The sequence below is a fragment of the Myotis nattereri genome (assembly GCF_964212035.1).
Source record: "Myotis nattereri genome assembly, chromosome: X".
In the NCBI taxonomy this organism is placed as follows: Eukaryota; Metazoa; Chordata; class Mammalia; order Chiroptera; family Vespertilionidae; genus Myotis; species Myotis nattereri.
Genome location: NC_138078.1, coordinates 91,856,938 through 91,873,819, shown reverse-complemented (window position 1 = coordinate 91,873,819; position 16,882 = coordinate 91,856,938). Strand labels below are relative to the sequence as shown.

At 44.7% G+C, this 16,882-nt stretch overlaps 1 protein-coding gene across 1 annotated transcript in view; it reads right to left on the bottom strand.

Annotated features, from left to right (window-relative positions):
• Positions 1-1,338: 1,338 nt before the first annotated feature.
• DRP2 (dystrophin related protein 2) overlaps positions 1,339-16,882 on the bottom strand; it is a 45,356-nt gene continuing 29,812 nt past the window's right edge. Inside the window, exons 14-24 of the mRNA XM_081080894.1 lie at positions 16,628-16,713; positions 14,855-15,012; positions 14,299-14,465; positions 12,391-12,502; positions 10,931-11,067; positions 10,570-10,635; positions 10,252-10,317; positions 9,231-9,374; positions 7,189-7,426; positions 5,862-5,982; positions 1,339-5,551 (exon numbers count right to left, since the gene is read on the bottom strand). Of these exons, the coding sequence (XP_080937020.1) occupies positions 5,427-5,551; positions 5,862-5,982; positions 7,189-7,426; positions 9,231-9,374; positions 10,252-10,317; positions 10,570-10,635; positions 10,931-11,067; positions 12,391-12,502; positions 14,299-14,465; positions 14,855-15,012; positions 16,628-16,713 (1,420 nt within the window). The 3' untranslated portion in view covers positions 1,339-5,426. The remainder of the gene's footprint in view (positions 5,552-5,861; positions 5,983-7,188; positions 7,427-9,230; positions 9,375-10,251; positions 10,318-10,569; positions 10,636-10,930; positions 11,068-12,390; positions 12,503-14,298; positions 14,466-14,854; positions 15,013-16,627; positions 16,714-16,882) is intronic.

The window sequence follows — 16,882 nt, the reverse complement described above, 5'->3', positions numbered from 1 at the left end:
ACCTGCACTGACCAACATGGTATCCACTAGCCACCTGCGGCTTTTGAACAGTTGGCATATATCTAGCCTGAATTGAGATGTGTAGCAAGCAGAAAATATACACAGGGTTTCTATAGGGGGACTGCTCTGTGCCAATGGCCTAGCAACCTCACACTATCCTCATAGGTCACATAGGCAAGGCTCAAATGCAGGCTGCTCTGGGCCTTGGTGAATGCCCTGTAATTCTATAGGAACATGGGAAGATAGGCAGTCTCACAAGGAGCTCCTACAAGATCATTCTCACTCACCTCCTTATCTTGAGGGAGGCTGCCATGAGGCAGTTTCTCATCTGTCTCCTTCATTCTGGTAAGGCATGGCACTTTATGCCTGCCCCCCAGCACCAAAGGGGACATCTGCAGGCCATAAAACTGCTTAGCTGCAGTTTGGAATTAGCTACTCAGCAACAAGGTACCCCAGCATCCATGGTACATGTCATAAGGCTCCTTTTGTTTCATTGTTGTCCTGTGGGACAAGGGATGCAGGGACCTAGTACCATTGCTGTTCTTGCTTTTGCTGTCTCTCTAAGTAATAAATTGTCTGCATCTATGTGGGTTTCTTGTTTCTTTATAAGCCTGTTTCACAATTTCTAAGACTTCTCTTTTAAAAAAGGAACCTAAAATATCATTAAGAATCGTTTTATACTGATTACATGTTGAAATAATAATATTTTAGATATACTGTGTTAAATAAAATATATTAGCAAAATTTGCTTCACCTGTTTATTTTTACCTTTTAATATGGCTGCTAGAAAGTATTAAATTGCATATGTGGCTCACGTTATATTTCTATTGGACAGTGCTGTTATAGATTGGTGAAAAAAGAAAAACTGTGGTACCAAAGAGGGACTAGCAGAGTTTTATTTTGCCAGAAAATGGCATTTATAAGAAACTATCACCACCAATTATTTACAAGGACATTATACATATAATCTAGAGAATAGACCTTTAAATTGAATAAATGTAACTTTATGGCCACTTACTGCATTATTCTTTTTTGTATATTGTTTCAGGCTGGTAAAAAAAAATTCCTCAGATTAATGAGAATGGTATTGAAGAACCATTGCCATAAGAGCTCATTTGGTGAGGGTATAACTAGCTAATGTGTGTAGGGCATTAAGAAGCAACCACTTCAGGTAACTGTGGTGGATGTAGTCCTTTTGGTCCAGTAGGTATTGGACTCATCTGGTAACCTATGTTTTGCAGTGCTGTTGTGGCTTCTTGGCCCACCTTCTCTTCTCACACACAAATAAGAGAAGGGTGTAGAATATCAGAGTCAAAGAATATATATAACCAGAGGAACCAAAGTAAACAAATACAAATTTATTATTTTCAAAGAAGACTTCAAGGGAAAGGAGAAAAGCACCACAGTGAGTGGCAAAGTTAACTAATTTGTTCCCAGCCCTGCCTCTTTGTCTCAAACATTTCCAGACTTATGTGTCACCCTTGTCATCTCCCCCGAATCTCTTCCCCAACTCCCATCCTCGTGACCAGTTCTTGCAGCCAGCAAGCAGCATAGCAGGCTTCAGTCCAGCCTCAATACTGCCCTGGGGACAACAAGGACATTCAGCAGGTCCCTCCGCCAAATGCAGCAGCTGTGGGAGGAGATGGAGGCTAGGAGCTGAGCCCTGGCCTTGAGCCTTTCCCTCTCCCACAGCCATGGGTGTTAAAAGAATAAGAAGGAACTGAAATATTCCTTTGTTCCTAGGGCCAGATTTGGCAGGGAGTCCCAGAGATAGAGGTGCCCTGCTGAGCAACTAAGTCTCCACAGCTCTAGGGCAAGGCCTCTAGTTTTCTCTTCCAGGGCTGTTTATCTTAAGGCAGCTACTTCCTTGGTTATTTGTCACCTATGTCAAAGAAACTGTGATGAAATTCCTGGCCTGAAATGGTTTCAGAGGCCACAAGTCTACCATTGAGAATGTGTATTGAAGGAACACCCTAGCCTGAACACACCACCTCAGAGAGTATGAGTATTCCTTAAAATGAATCTGGAGGCAAACCATCTCCCAGAACTGGCCTATGCCTGTCCTCAGGATTTCTTATTACTGTAACCTAACAGCCCAGTTCCTGGAACAGATAAACTCAAACAGGTTTCTCCACAATAAAATATTTCCAAACTTTGGGCCTTGAAGGAAATGGGTACTTGAAAGCCTTGATTTCAGCCTTTCTATTCTGGAGGGAAGGGCACATGTCTTCCTGGGTAGGGCCCTCCCTAAGGTTCCATACAACAAACAGCCACATGTCCTCCAGCCAGTCAGACTTCCCTAACAATTTTCCAGTCAACATGACCCCACTATGCTCTCACTACAAGCAGAAGTACCTTCAAAATGGCTTTTTGGCCTATATCATATTCCATTGAGAATAACTGGCCTATCAATCCTAACTGTTTATTGATACTATTTGACAACAACCTCAGCAAACACGTTTCTTATCACAGATGCTAACTCTTCAAGTCAGACATTTTCCTCAGGCTGTCTACCCAGCAACTCCCTTCACCACACTTTCAGTTGAGGGCCATAAACTATGCAACATCACACACAATACCTCCAGGAAACACATACGTGACAGATGCCTAATGACATACACCACATCTCAGTAAATGTCACCTTAATTTGGATTCACAGTGCCCAAGGATCCATTTACCTCACTACAGGAAAACTGCCTGCACATGAGGTAGTGACCGTCACTGGAGCTTTGAGAGATAAACAGGCATACCTTGGAGATATTTTGGGTTCAGTTCTAGACTACCACAATAAAGTGAGTCTCACAATAAAGTGAGTTGTAATCTTTTTTCTGATAGAGGGTCTTGCGTTCAATTTGTAAAAACAATGCAACATCTGTGAAGCTCAACAAAACAAAGTGCAATAAAAGGAGGTATGCCTGTACTTACCTCGGACATTAAGGTAAAAACAGGACCACAAAGTGTCAGTAACCCTGTTAGTGAGAATTCAACACTTCACCTGTTGCTTCAGTCCACCTAACAGCACAAATCCTACATAACAAAATCTACATCTTCTCTACTATTCCTGGCCCACTGCAGTTGCCACAGGCCCTCAGCAGCCCTGGATCTCTTGAGTGGAGTGAGGGTTACAGAAAGGATTTTCCAGGATTTCCCTGGTAAAAGATTGTTTTATAACATCTGACCTCCTAAAGCTTAGGCAGCCATAAACCTCAAAGACCCGAGCTTTCTGTTTTATAGCAAATTTCTTCTATCCCATTCCTGCCCACAATCTAGGCCACTACAAATATAGCTTCCCCCCACTCATGGACAGATGCCTAGGCTCCGTGTTTAATGCCCACCTACCACCTGCTCATCATATATCCGGATACCTAAGTCCTTCTTCCCAGAGACCTCTTGAGCAATAAGGTAGATGTTGTGATGAGGTCTGACACTGTGGGCCTTTGGCTTAATGCCCTGCGGTGATTCTAGAAAGAGGCAATCCTAGGCTTTTGGATCCAAGCTGCTGCCTTCCCTCCTATGCAGCAGATAAATCTAGCTTCCCAGAAGCTATATCCACTGGCATACTGCTTGATTATAACACAGCACCCCAAGCATCTCATACCCTCCTGACCTCAGTGGCAACCACAGCTTTCTTCATGGACCTGAGCCAGACTTAAGAACTGGAAGGGGCTAGATGATGTATTCTGTGTCTTAGCCTTTTACAAAGGCTATAAAAGCCTATTTGTTACTTCTTTTCTGCATGGGGTAGGTAAAGCTTAGATTTGCTCTATTTTGGTATCTGAAGCATCATTCAGAGGAGCCCTAAAAAATTCATCCAAGGCCCAGGTCTCAAGAGAACAAGATTTTCAGTGAGTAAAGAGAAGAGAGTGACTCTTCCTGTTAGATTCCTCTATGGCCACAGGCTTCTGTTGCTTTGGTATTAAAGACAGCTCACCCCAAACATGAATAGAGAGACATCCTAGGGGAGCAGCCAGGATATATCTATCTGTTTAACCAGAGGCTTGGGCTAACAAAAAGCAAGGCAGAACATTAATACTTCAAGAGGTATTAGAATTTAATGTGTGAGTGAGGCCAGAGGAGTACTGATATACAGTAGATATGTAGGATAGATATGTATGTATATAAATTTAGGCAAATGAAGTCATTTTTAGGGCTCTAGGTTATAAAGCTCCTTTTGAAAGAAAGCTGCCTCAGTGGGCTCTGACTCTGTTCCCAAGGTCACGTCCCCCTCCCCCACTATCTACCCTGAATAGTTTCTGGATAAAGGGATCGTGGTATACATTGCCTAGTAAGAGTTAGTTCAGTTTGAGATTTGGGTTCACCTTCTGGAGAGAATAGTTTTATGCAAAGGAAGGCCAGGCTGTTGCCTGGATGGAAAATGGTCAGTGGCTCCTAGGAACAGGCCACTATTCAGGGTGGCCCATTGCATCTGCCTTAGGATTAGCTGGGGACAATCAGCCACCTCATCCAATTCAGTCTAAAAGAAGAAATGTTGTTGGGCAGTCACACTCTTCCAGGCTAGTTGGTGGCTTCCTCTTCTCACCCGAGGAGAGCAAGACCCCCTTGCTGAGTAAGTTGCTTCCCCTCCCCCAGGGTTGTGAGAGTAGATTCAGAAGAGCCAAGGGTGGCTTCACCTGGATTTTCAAAGCAACTCAGCTGGTCTCTCATGATGCTGAGGCCTTCAGGAAAGAGGAGGATGGGGGGTGGGGGTGGAATCTGAGCCCATAAATATTTCTTTAATGTTTCCAAATGTAAGGTGGAAATAGGACCTAGAATGAACTGTTCCCGTCCCCGTGAGAAAGGTCTGCCAGTAGAGGTCTGAGGCAGAGGAACTGAAGATATTTGAGGAGGAAACAACATCTAGGTAGCATCAGGATGGCTAGAGGTATGCCCTCGAGCTGAAGTAATATGACACATGCTGCCCCCAGATTTTTTTCAGGAGCACTTTGATGGAGAGGGGTTGTCTCAGGGATACCCTTTTACCTTTCTGAGTTGGGCCGGAAAATAGGGCTAACTCCTATGGATTCATAATGTTGGAACCTTGGGGTCATTAGGCTTCCCTATCTCCATAATTCCACGGAGAAGAAAAGGAAACAGCAAGCATTACTTAGCTCTGCAAGGCAGCTTCTTTGCTCCCCATCTGAGTGGCCTCCAAGTGCTATTTGCCTGGGCTGCAATAGAAATGTACTTAAGGGACCAGTCTCAGACTTGAAGATTAAAGGGCGCATTTTTGGAGTCATAGGAATCATTCCTTTCCTGCACACACCCACCTCACATACCACCAGATCTCTGCTGCTGCCTAGAGCCCAAATAACTCTGGCTGAGAAATGTGGGGCCAGTGGGGACTAGAAAGATTGGGTGAAGGCTGAGGAAAGGCTTTGACAGAACTAGGAGAGGACTATGCACTATAGCATGGGGATATGGCTCCATCAAGAGGCCAGCAGTGTGTTGGCAGTCACATCAGAGCTTCGCACACTGGGGAAGGCATGGCGAAGCTTCTCCATAATGTCCTCCAAGCACAGGCTGACATTTTGGCTCTTTGACCCCACGTCATCTGTGTTGGAAAAGAGAAATTTGGAAAGGAAACTAGAGATTCCCTAATGAAGCAAAGGGGCTGCAGTAGGACACCACAAGCTGAAGGGCAAACCCACAGCATTTGTGTCTTCTCAGGTGGTGCTACATGGATGGTGCTCAATATACATATGCAGAATTAAAAAAAAAAAAGAATGAATTAGTCAATAAGCCAATCATCCATGACGCTAGGCTCAAAGCCACGAGGAGAAACCAGAACCAGCCCTAGCAGAACTTTAAGTAGGAGATCTAGGGCAGGACAAAGCATGGAGGAAGGGGCTGGGGGAACTCACCTGCAGCCTCAGTGTCTGGAGTAGTCTGTCCCTTCTCCTGGGGGTGACTGCCTTCTGACTGCTGTGGAGAGGAAGCTAGGGACGAGCCTGCAGAGCCATTGCCATTTGATTCATTGGGTGGCTAGGAAGAGGTAATGCATGACTTAAGTGGCTTTGCCTTCCTGACCTTACTTTGACAGACTCCTGAACTTAGAAGGGGCCTTAGAGACCTCATGTCCATCCCTTTGCCCTTGGACTTCAAGAAACTTTGGTAGTGCCCCAAACAGTGGCCTACCCTTTGTGGAAATTTCTTAGAATATTTAATTACCAATTACCTTCCTCCTTCAATAAGATGTATCAAAGTCCCCCAGTTCTTATAAGAATGGCATTGCACCTAAGGGTCTCTTGTTGTTATGTCAGCTATAATTATGCTGTTCAAAAACAAATTCCCTCTAGAAATGTGGAGTTGCACACCTGATCCTCAATTCATAACATATCATATATTAGAGACCTCCAAGCATCTAGAGGACATCCCTTGGAGGATCTGGGGAAGAGGCAGGGTGTGGTATCAACTGGTATGTATAATGACAATAGGTAACATTTATCAAGTGTTTACTATATTCCTGGCATTGTACTAAATTCTTTAAATGCATTATCTCATTTTATGGTCACCACAATTCCATGAAGTTGGTATATTATTATCCCTATCTGACAGATGAGGGTACCAGGGATTAGTGAAGCTAAGTAACTTTTCTAACACCCCACAGTCACTAATTGGCAGAGCCACATTCAAACACAGGGCATTCTGATTCTAGAGCTACACTATATAATATAAACTATCTCTCAAAGAAGAAAAGGATTAACAGTAAAAAGAGCTCCCTTCACAGAAAAAAATCTTGCTCTTGCCAAGCATGTTCAAACTTGATTCTTTCCAGCAGACATAAGAGAAAAATCAGTTTTGGATGATTCTTTGAACTTTGTTCTTTCAATACTGGGTTCAAATAGGTTATAGGGAAGTGAGCTCTCAGAAGTCCTCTCTCTACCCCAGACCCCACAGTGGCTTGAGAGTAACACACAAGGATGGAGTGAAAGCTAGATGGAAGAGAATTGGCCAAGTAATGTAACATACCAGGCCTTCCCTTCCCTTCCCTTCCCTTCCCTTCCCTTCCCTTCCCTTCCCTTCCCTTCCCTTCCCCAATTTCCAGTCCAGTTCTCTTCAGAAGGCCACCTAACAGCCATGGCCAAGGAGTTCTTTCTTTCCTCCCTGTTGTTACATATCTACTCCACTGCTACCCATCTCTACCCCCTGAAGGGGTCACACTGGCCCTTCCCCTGGCTTCAGCCTCACCTGCAGGAGCAGTTCCCTTAAGCGCTGCAGCTGGGACTCTAGCTGCTTGTTGTGGTCTTCAAGGATCTGCATGCGTGTCTCCAGGCGGCTCTTGTGCTGCCGAAGGATCCGTGCCTCAGCCAGAAGCTCCTCATTGCGGTGGTCCTGTGCCACCTCAGCAGAGCCCTCAGCCAGGGTGGGTGCCTCAGCAGCCTCCTCATGCTGCCACTTCAGGCGCCTCAGCTCTCCCTGGAGAATCCTGCCACGGACAAAGAAGCCAAGATCTATGGCCCTAATGAGTTCTTGACTATCCCGGTCCCAAATGATCCCTCATATCTGGGTGTGAGCAATACTTTGGCTCTCCCATCCCCACCACCACCCCAGCCGTGTTCTTGCTTAAATGGCTATATCCACTTCCTTTCCAGCACATATGCCATTTATTCTGCCATCCTTGGGCCTCAGAGCAGAGAGAGCTATTATTTCATATAACAAATCTCAGGGCTTTAATGTGCTACTTAGGTGATTGATTCTAACCTTAAAAATCAGGCAGAAATACAGTCTGCAAAAAATGAGGCATTATAGCCACTGACTCACCTTCTGCGTTTTTAGATATTTAGAAGACATAACATAAACAAAATATCACCCATCTTCCCTCTTTTGTCAACTACCCTACTCTTTGGCCTACTTTGAACACTCATGTTGAGTCATCAAGAACACAGATTCCAAAGAGATCATCTGCTTTGGGGACATTACTTTTTTTTTGGCAACAGAATTATTTTCTCCCCATTGTTCCCCAGGGCCTACTAACTGCTGCTCTTATGCAGTGCTTCTCAAACTATCCATAGTGAAGACTTATGGGGTGATAACTTTGTAAGTTACATGAATATCTAATCACTACGTCATACACCTGAAACTAATATAATATTTTGTCAACTGTAATTGAAAAAAAAATTAAACAAAAAATAACTATCCATAGTGAAACACCAGGGGGATTTTTCAATCCACTGTGGACCAATATGTGGTCTGAATGTGCATGGCTAGTACACAGCTCACACCTTACATGACTTGCCATACAAGTTCAACAACAAAGTGATCTATACACTATTCAATGAAGATAAATCCACTAAGTATGTGCTGAGATGTCATGGCAATGTCAATAAGCACTTCTAAAAATTTACTCTCTATTTCTATATTTATCTTGTTTTGAACCAGTAACAAACACCTTGCAGACTGGCCCTGTTCTAAGGACTTGCTACTACAAGTACAGTCTGTGGACCAGTGACATGGGCACACCTGGGAGCTGGTTAGAAACAGAGGAACTAAGGTCCCTACCCAAACCTGTAAATCAAAATCTGCACTTTACCGAGCTCTCTAAATGACTTGTATGCTCACTATTGTTTGAGAAGCACTGTTCTATGGATTCTACTGCATGCCCCCAAAGTGGCTTGGACCATCCTCTGGCCCCTGCTGTCATAAATACTTTATGGAGTTAATGCCATTCCTGTCATCTTCTTCACCTTCGCTCTTCCAGTCCTCAAATGTGCTATGCAGTGTCACTTTCCTCTTCTTTTATTACTTTAACTTACTGCTAGGTATCTCTTTCCAATCCAACCCTGGAAATTCCCTGAGGGCAGAGACATGTATACTCACTGGGTTTGTATTCTTTCTGCTTGCATCTAGTGGGTACTTGAAAATATTTGGGTTGAGTTAAAGGGGTTTAACTAGTTAACTGCCACGCATCCAAAGATGCTTTTATCTCGTTTGCGTCTATAGATGCTTATGGTGTACAAAGGGTTAAAATAATTACTAGACTAGCTTGCACTTATTGAATACTTACTCTAAGCTAGGCACTGGCTAACACATTATATGCCTGATCATTTGATCTTCCCAAGTGCCCCTAGAAGGGAGGTACTATTACCAATAGTCCCATTTTACAGATGAGGAAATGGAAGGTCACAGAATATAACTTGTTTGAGGTCATATAGGTAGGATGTAGAAGTGCCAGGACTTGCAAGCTGCCTGACTCTAGAATCCCCATAGATCTGTGTCATAGCCACACCCACCGGTTCTCATCCTCTAAGTGGGCCAGGACCTTCTCTAGCTCCCCCTTGCTTTCTGTGGCCATGTTGCATGGAACCTGCTGTCCGAAGCCTGGCTCCCGGTCTGTAATGGGGCTGGAGTGCCGCAACAGGTACTGATCCTCGTCTCTGCATGGGTGTGGGGAGAGGAAAAGAGATGGCTGGGCACTGAAACAGCTCAGGGCATGAGTTCTCAGCTCCCAGTTCAGGCCTCCGGAAATGCATGCTGAAGGATTCCATTCTAAGTCACGTAGAAAAGGAAAAGACTATGTATTTAGGTTTACGAGGAATGGAAGTATTCAAAGGTGGCAGAGGTCATGATTGGTATATATTAGGACAGAGTGTTTCCAGTATGCTGGGGCTTGTGGATTCTTAAAGCCCTATGGGAAATGATTCCCTGTTTGTGCTATTCTTCTGCCCCACCTTCCCTTCACTTCCCCATCCCCAGAAGGATCACTGGCTGCCTTAGTCCCGCTCAGGGCCAGATTGATCCATGTAGTTAGCAGCTCCTAGGCCCTCTGAGCAGGCCAGATACCTCCCTAGAGATGCAGGGCCTGTTCTTGGGGCTATAGCACCAGGGAGTATCTCTGGCCACACTTCAGTCACGCCCCTGGTATCTCCCAGGGTTGCTGTGGCACTATCTGGGCCTTCGGCATCCTGAGCATAAGGTAATGGCTCATTTCTGCCAAGTTAGATGAAAACAGTCTTCATTCTCAAAGCTGGGATAAAAGGATGGGATCGTGCAACAGAAAGGGATCTGGGCAGACGGCAGGAAGATAGTTCATCATTCATTCCCCGCCCCAAGCCCCGCTCAGTTAATAGAGGGCAGACTGCTTCTTTTTCTAAACTCTGTGCTCAGAAAGCAGTCTTCCTTCCTTAGGGTATCAAATACCCTAACCACCATTCCCCCTCCCCTGGAGGATATACCCTTCCCAAGTAAATGGTGGCAGAAGGATCTTAAAGAGAGCTAGCTATTCCTGGAAAAGGAGCAGCTGTGAAAACTCACATGCTGTCATCTGGGGACAGGCTGTCATTAAAGAAGGAGCAATTTTGATTTTCCATCTCAGCAAGCCTGGGAAAAAAGAGGAGCAACAGAAGGGAAAACAGGATGTGGGGCCTGCTTTCATCTCAAGCATTCTAATCCCACAACAGAATATTAGTTTTGGGGGCTGTCCCAACCACACCTAAGTGTTGGGACTCGCTGGTTGCCACATACCCCACTGTGCACACACACCCCGGCCCTGACTCCTTTCTCTTTGCCCCAACCAAAAACCCCTTCCCCATGAGATTCCTTATAATCCCTGTCCCCCAAACCTGGTGGTACCTGCTGGCGAAATGCTCAATGCGGGAGTGTGTGTCAGCATGTGGCAACCTCGGGGAAGAAGCCGGCCTAGAAGAAAGCAGCAAAGACTCAGAGGACCAAAGACTGGGCAGCTGGGCAACCTGTTTCTTCACCCCCTCCCCCAATTAGTGAGATGGGAAAGAGATGATGGGAACAGGATACAGAGACTGGATTTATAGGGTCTAGTTCTTAGGCAGGATTCCTAGTCAGGCACAAGTTGAACTGCTCTGTCACTAGTTGGGTTTGCCCTGGAGCACTCCCCTAGCCCACATGGCACTCTGCCCCTTCTTAAACCCAGGCTCAGTGAGGCTGTCCACAGTTCCCACCAGCCATTGGTACTCACGTGTCACTGTACTCGGCCTCCAGCACTGATTGCACAGGCAGATAACCTCGCTGAGGGTGTTTGCTGAAATAATGCTTTGAGCGGAATTTGTTCTTTAAGGTTGTGGCAAAGTCTCTCATATTCTCACTGGATGTGGTCTGAGGGGACAGAGGGGAAAAGGACTTACCTTAAAGGCTTTGGGACATGATGGGGTAGGTGTGGCTGCTCCCCTACAGCAGGGAACGTGACTGGTCCTCCACTCTTGTTCATGCCTACCACACCCCACTCCTATAAAAATGACTAGGAAGACACATGCCAAACTATGAACACTGGTTGTCTCTGAGAATTTGGACCATAGGGGTGGGGACCAGGCTGAGGAGAGAGAAGGACTTTCATTTTATACTTTATTTTTTTTTATTGGTTAAAGTATTACAAAAGGTATTACATATGTGTCCTTTTTTTCCCCCCGCCTCATTTTATACTTTAAATACCTCTATATAATTTGAATCTTTTACAATGAACATATATTCATTAATTTTTAAAGTATCATTTGCAAAAATTCTAGAGACATAGATGAACAAGAGGTAGAGGATTATCAGTATACCATCTTGAGCCAGTTTTCCATGCATAACTTTTATAATATTTACTGATCCCACTGAGTCGCACATGTTTCTGTGCCAACAAAATTTGGAGAAGAGATGATAGCTTGGAGAGATGGATTATGGGGAAACAGGTTGAAAAATGGGAGGTATGGTGGGAGAGAGCAGTGGGGGAATATAAGCATCCCAGACATATGCTTGGGGCTTTGGGAGTATCTATGAAATGGAATGAAATAAACGAGTTGAGGGAGCCAAGTCGGCTCAAGCAGCTAAGTCTGGAGCTGTGGATCCTGAGCACAGTGGAGGAGAAATTGCGTGGCTGGAGTCCAAGGATGTCGACCAATGTGGACTTAGGTGGCTATGAAGGGCACAGTACCCAATGAAAACCAAGTGGAATTGGAGACCCAGGTAAAGAACATACCTCCCCCCCGCTCCCAAGAGACTAAGTAATTAATTTGAGGACAAACTTTGGTATTAACTAGAGAGATGGAAGCAATGACAAAGTAGCAGGTGAAGACCAGGTGACAGGAGCAATATAGGAAACTAGGCAGGAAAAAATAAAGTGAGCAACAGAAGCTTGTTGCCTAGAACTGTCTTACACTATTTTTCCTCAAACTTTTCTCTGCAGGAAAACAGTGAATGCCTTTTAAATGGCTGAGAATGTCCTGGGCTCCTATACCCAGCTGTGGCCCTGGTGATAGAGAAGCTCTGCTGGAAGAACATAGAGGCTTGAATCCCCCAAACTGGTGAATCATCAGGACTGCTGGGAGAATGTTCCCCACAGGAGAGCAGAATAAAGTTAGTCAGTGCTTGGCCAAGTAGATCAAGGGCCCAGAATCTGAGAGCTGTCTCCCCCTCCCGCTCGGCCCAGAGGCTCCATACCGGGGTGTAATACTCCATGATGGGGTAGTGCAGCTTGTTGCCTTTGCTGGCCTTGCCTGTCAAGAAGCAGGTCTGGCAGATGTCCACGTTAAATTGTTTCAGACTCCGGTACCTTGGGGAGATGAAAGGTTGTAGGGCAGAGTATCTAGTGGACTATAGTGACCTCCCCATTCCCCTAACATCCAAACACACACACATCAGGAGGGGGTAGAGCATGGAGCCATAATATGCTCAACCTCCTATACATAGCAGTGGAGTCCTTACTAAATGACTAGCCTTGCCGAAACCGGTTTGGCTCAGTGGATAAAGCGTCAGCCTGCGGACTGAGAGGTCCCGGGTTCGATTCCGGTCAAGGGCATGTACCTGGGTTGCGGGCACTTCCCCAGTGGGGGATGTACAGGAGGCAGCTGATCGATGTTTCTCTCTCATCGATGTTTCTAACTCTCTATCTCTCTCCCTTCCTCCCTGTAAAAAATCAATAAAATATATTAAAAAAAAAATGACTAGCCTTATTCTAGAGAACATAAGTCTCCATCAAACTACATGCTCAGACTCTTAGGAAGTGTGGGAAATAGCACTGTCTCACCATCCTTTTTAAAGGGAAGGGGGGTGCAGGTATAAATTGCTCACAATAGCAAATAGCTTTCTAAAGAAGGATCACCCAAAAAAAGTCCAGTCTCACCACCTACATTGGAGAAGTCACTCTTCCCATATGAAGGCCGCTTATTCTACCAGCCCTGGGTAAGTTAGCTAAAAGTTATTCCCAAAGGTTGTTTTTAAATAATAAACCCTATTATTACCCAATGTAGACTAGCCCTTCAAATCCAGTTCCAAAGCCTGGCTGAGCTGCCCAAGCCTAGTAGTATATAGAATGGTGAAATGCCTAGACTTTGAGAAGTCAGAGGAGCCAACATCTGGTCCTAGATCTATACTAACCAGCTGTGTGAACTTGGGCAAGTCACATTCTACCTCTTTGCCTCATTTGCTTATAAAAAGACTGGGTGGTTGTAAAGGGGGTGTGTATCAGTGCTTTGAAAAGTCAAAAAACTGAGCGTTGTATGATGAAACTCATTTTCAGGATCGTGGCTATTTTTGTGGAAGGGGAATGGGAATGTAATCAGGAGAACTTAAAATGTACTGCAATAATTTTTTATTCCTTACGCTTGGTGGTGGGTAAGCGCTGTGGGATGCTGGAGCTGGTTCACAACAGCTCACAAGAGCCAACTGTTACAATTTCAGGGATTTTCTAAGCTGGTTGTTAAATACAGCCATTATTAAAAAAAATAAATTCTATAAACTCACAATTAAGTAAATGACATTAAAAACTGAAGTAATAAATACTCAGAACTCATGAGGTTGTTTATGTCTATTGGATTTTTATGGTGGAAATACTATAAATAGTGTGCAACTGTGCATCTCTCCCCAACCTCCTGTGGGTAGCTAGACATCGGCCACAGTGGGAGTATTTACATCATGGAAATTAGCAAATGCTAAAAATTAGGTTCCTTTCTTGCTTTCTGTAGCGTCAGTTGTGAGCCATTTGCCAGCATACCATTTGGTTCATAGATGTTCTTATGTCAGGATGCTGGGGCTTCTGAGTTCTACTTAATGCTCCCTGGGAAACCACAAGCAAATTACTTCCCTTTCTGTGCTGTTCCCTCCCTCTCCCCCTTTGGCTTCTCTATACATTTTTGTAGGTCTGGAATATTTCACAATACAACTAAAACAAAAGAAAATATTTCCGATTTTTTAAAATGTTAAACATTGTGCAATAGAATTACAATACATACCAATGTACACTAGATAAGCTGTAATTATATTATTATGCAATACATTTTTAATATATGATTTATTTGCAACATGGCCTATTTACAATTATTATCATTCCATCAGGTACTGTTTTCCTACCTGAAGCCCTTGATGGGGCACTGCCTACAGATAGAGCACTTGGTCTGATGCTTCACTTGCTCAGCAATGGTGACCCGATGCAGAACAGCCAGCCACACCATGGACTGGGGCTCTAAGTTGACCCATTCCAAGAACTGTGAAGCTTCAATGACTGGCTTCCCAGTGCTCTAGAGAAACAAGAAGTCCAATGGCAATGACTGAGGCCCAAAGTGTCCCTAGAATGGCAACCCTTCCCAAAGTGTCCCTAGAATGGCAGTCCTCCCCAAAGTGTCCCTAGAATGGCAGCCCTCAGAGGAGCAGGATAACTAGCAAGGCCTGGGTTGGCCTAGTGTCCAGAGGTGATTACCTCTGTCCTGTTCTAGTAGAGCTGACACCCTTTCTGGCAGGACTCTGACCCTAAAAGCCCAGAGAATCCTCTGCCCTGTTGTTCCATCCCAACAAACTCCCTTATATCTGAGTAGTTCAGATCAAAAGCTTAGCTCTTAGTCCTCCCTCCTTTCTTTCTACCCTCCCTCTCATAAGCCCTCCCTTCCACCCTCCCAAGTTCCATACTCACAAAACGAAAGCAGCTACGGACACTGGGCTCCACATTGCTGCCCCCAAAGGCTGCCACTTCCCCCAGCTGACGGGGCACCTGAATGGCCTCATGAAGCAGGACACCAAGGTGGCGTTGGTCACACTGGCTGCCTGAGTTGGCTACTTGGCTGAAGAGGTCTGCTGGCCCCACCATAAGTCATGGCCAACCCCGATGCAGGAATGGCCAGAGAATGAGCAAGGAGAGAGCAGAAAAAGAAGACAGGGAAAGAGCACATAGACTTAGCTAATGACTTTTGAAACTGGAATACCTAGAGGCCTATCCCTGACCTCCTAGAAGCTCAAGAGTTCTAAAAATAGCATTCTCTGAGTTCAGAGAGTAAGAGTGAGACAGGCAAAAGAGAGAGTACAGCAGAAAGCGAGGGTATAGAGATGAAGACAGAGAGCAAGCTGTGTGAGAGCAGTGCCTGTTGGGAAAACAGATTCTCAGGAAGCAAGATGAGGGTGTATGGGGCTCAGTTGTGCCTGAACATGAGTTACAGCTAGTCTTCCCTAGCTTATGTAGTCTGATATTCCAGTATTCTCTCAATTATCCACACAATTGGGAAGAAACCCTGGCACGGATCATCTAAAAAGAGGAGCTAATTCAAAGCATTTGATCATTTAAGAATTACCTCTAAGTGACTGTGGTACTTATATTTGAATACGAACTATATCTGCCCTTGTGGGAACTCTCCTATTCCACCACCCCCTTAGAAAACCTCCTCCAAATATTATTGTCTGTCTGCTTCGTACCTCACGTAAGGCTTAGAAAACACACAAACATGGAAGACAAGGGCCTGGCTTTTCATAATGGATCCATTACTGACTAGCTTGCACAACATTAGGTAAGTCATGAAACTATACTGAAGTTTTCTTACTTGTAAAATGAAGATAAATAATCATCGTCCACCAAACTCAAAGTAATGTTGGGAGAAATAAGTAATACAGCTATGGACATGCTCTGAAAGGTTTCCTTCCTTGTAAAGTTTTCCCAGACTGCTGTCATTTCTCCTCTGTGACATGATATAGCACATATCCTTTACCATTCTGATTAGTCTAATTAACACTGTAAAATTGCTTTCTGTGTACTTCTGTCTCCTCCTCTGGACTGTAAACCACTTGAAGCAGGGACCATGTTTAATTGAACCTAGCACTCACCACATTTAGTACAGTGGTTAATACACCATAAGCACTTGACAACTAAGGATGCTGCTATAGAAAAGTACAAAAATGTTGTACAAAAGATGAAAGATGGAGGAGAAGACAAAGGTACTATACACCAGAGAGGTTAAAAAATACAGAATTACATACTGTGCACTGCCCAATAATGGGGATTATTGCACCCTGCCCATGTAATCCACATAGAAAGTCTTCAGTAGAATGTGTGACATGGCTTGAGCTCCAGATTAGAGAGTACTACGCCTTATAGGCTATAGGGAAATATAACTATAAAGTCCGGGCTCTGGGTACCCCAGGATGCTAACTCAGATCCTGGTAAAGTAATTACATCAGATTAGAAGAAACCAGACCCATTGGAGTGATACTGGCAATAAAAATAGGCCTTAGGCCCATCTTGGTCTTTGGCTATTGTAGATTCTTTGCAACAGCCTGGCCTAGAAAGTATCACAAGGTAGCCTGAGTAGTCCTATGCTAAGTCATAAGACCTACCTTCTGCTTGTCTTATACCATCTCTCCTCCCGCCACACCTCTCCCTCCACCGTACTCCACTTCTAGAATTTGGAGTTGTACTCACACTCCAGTTTTTCCTTCACTTCTGTGCCACATAGGCATGCAATGCCAGTCTTAAAGGACAATGCCCGCATCTTTCCACTGCGACCACTAGGTTTAAAAGAAGAGACTGAGAACATGAATATATGTAAAGGGTTAACATCTTGGCAGTCATTTCCCCTCACAAAATTGACTTCAATAGGGCTCTGTGCCAACCATGTCCCAAGCTGAGTTGGGTCCAAGTCCACCATGGGAGAAACCCCTTCCCACCAGGTCCACT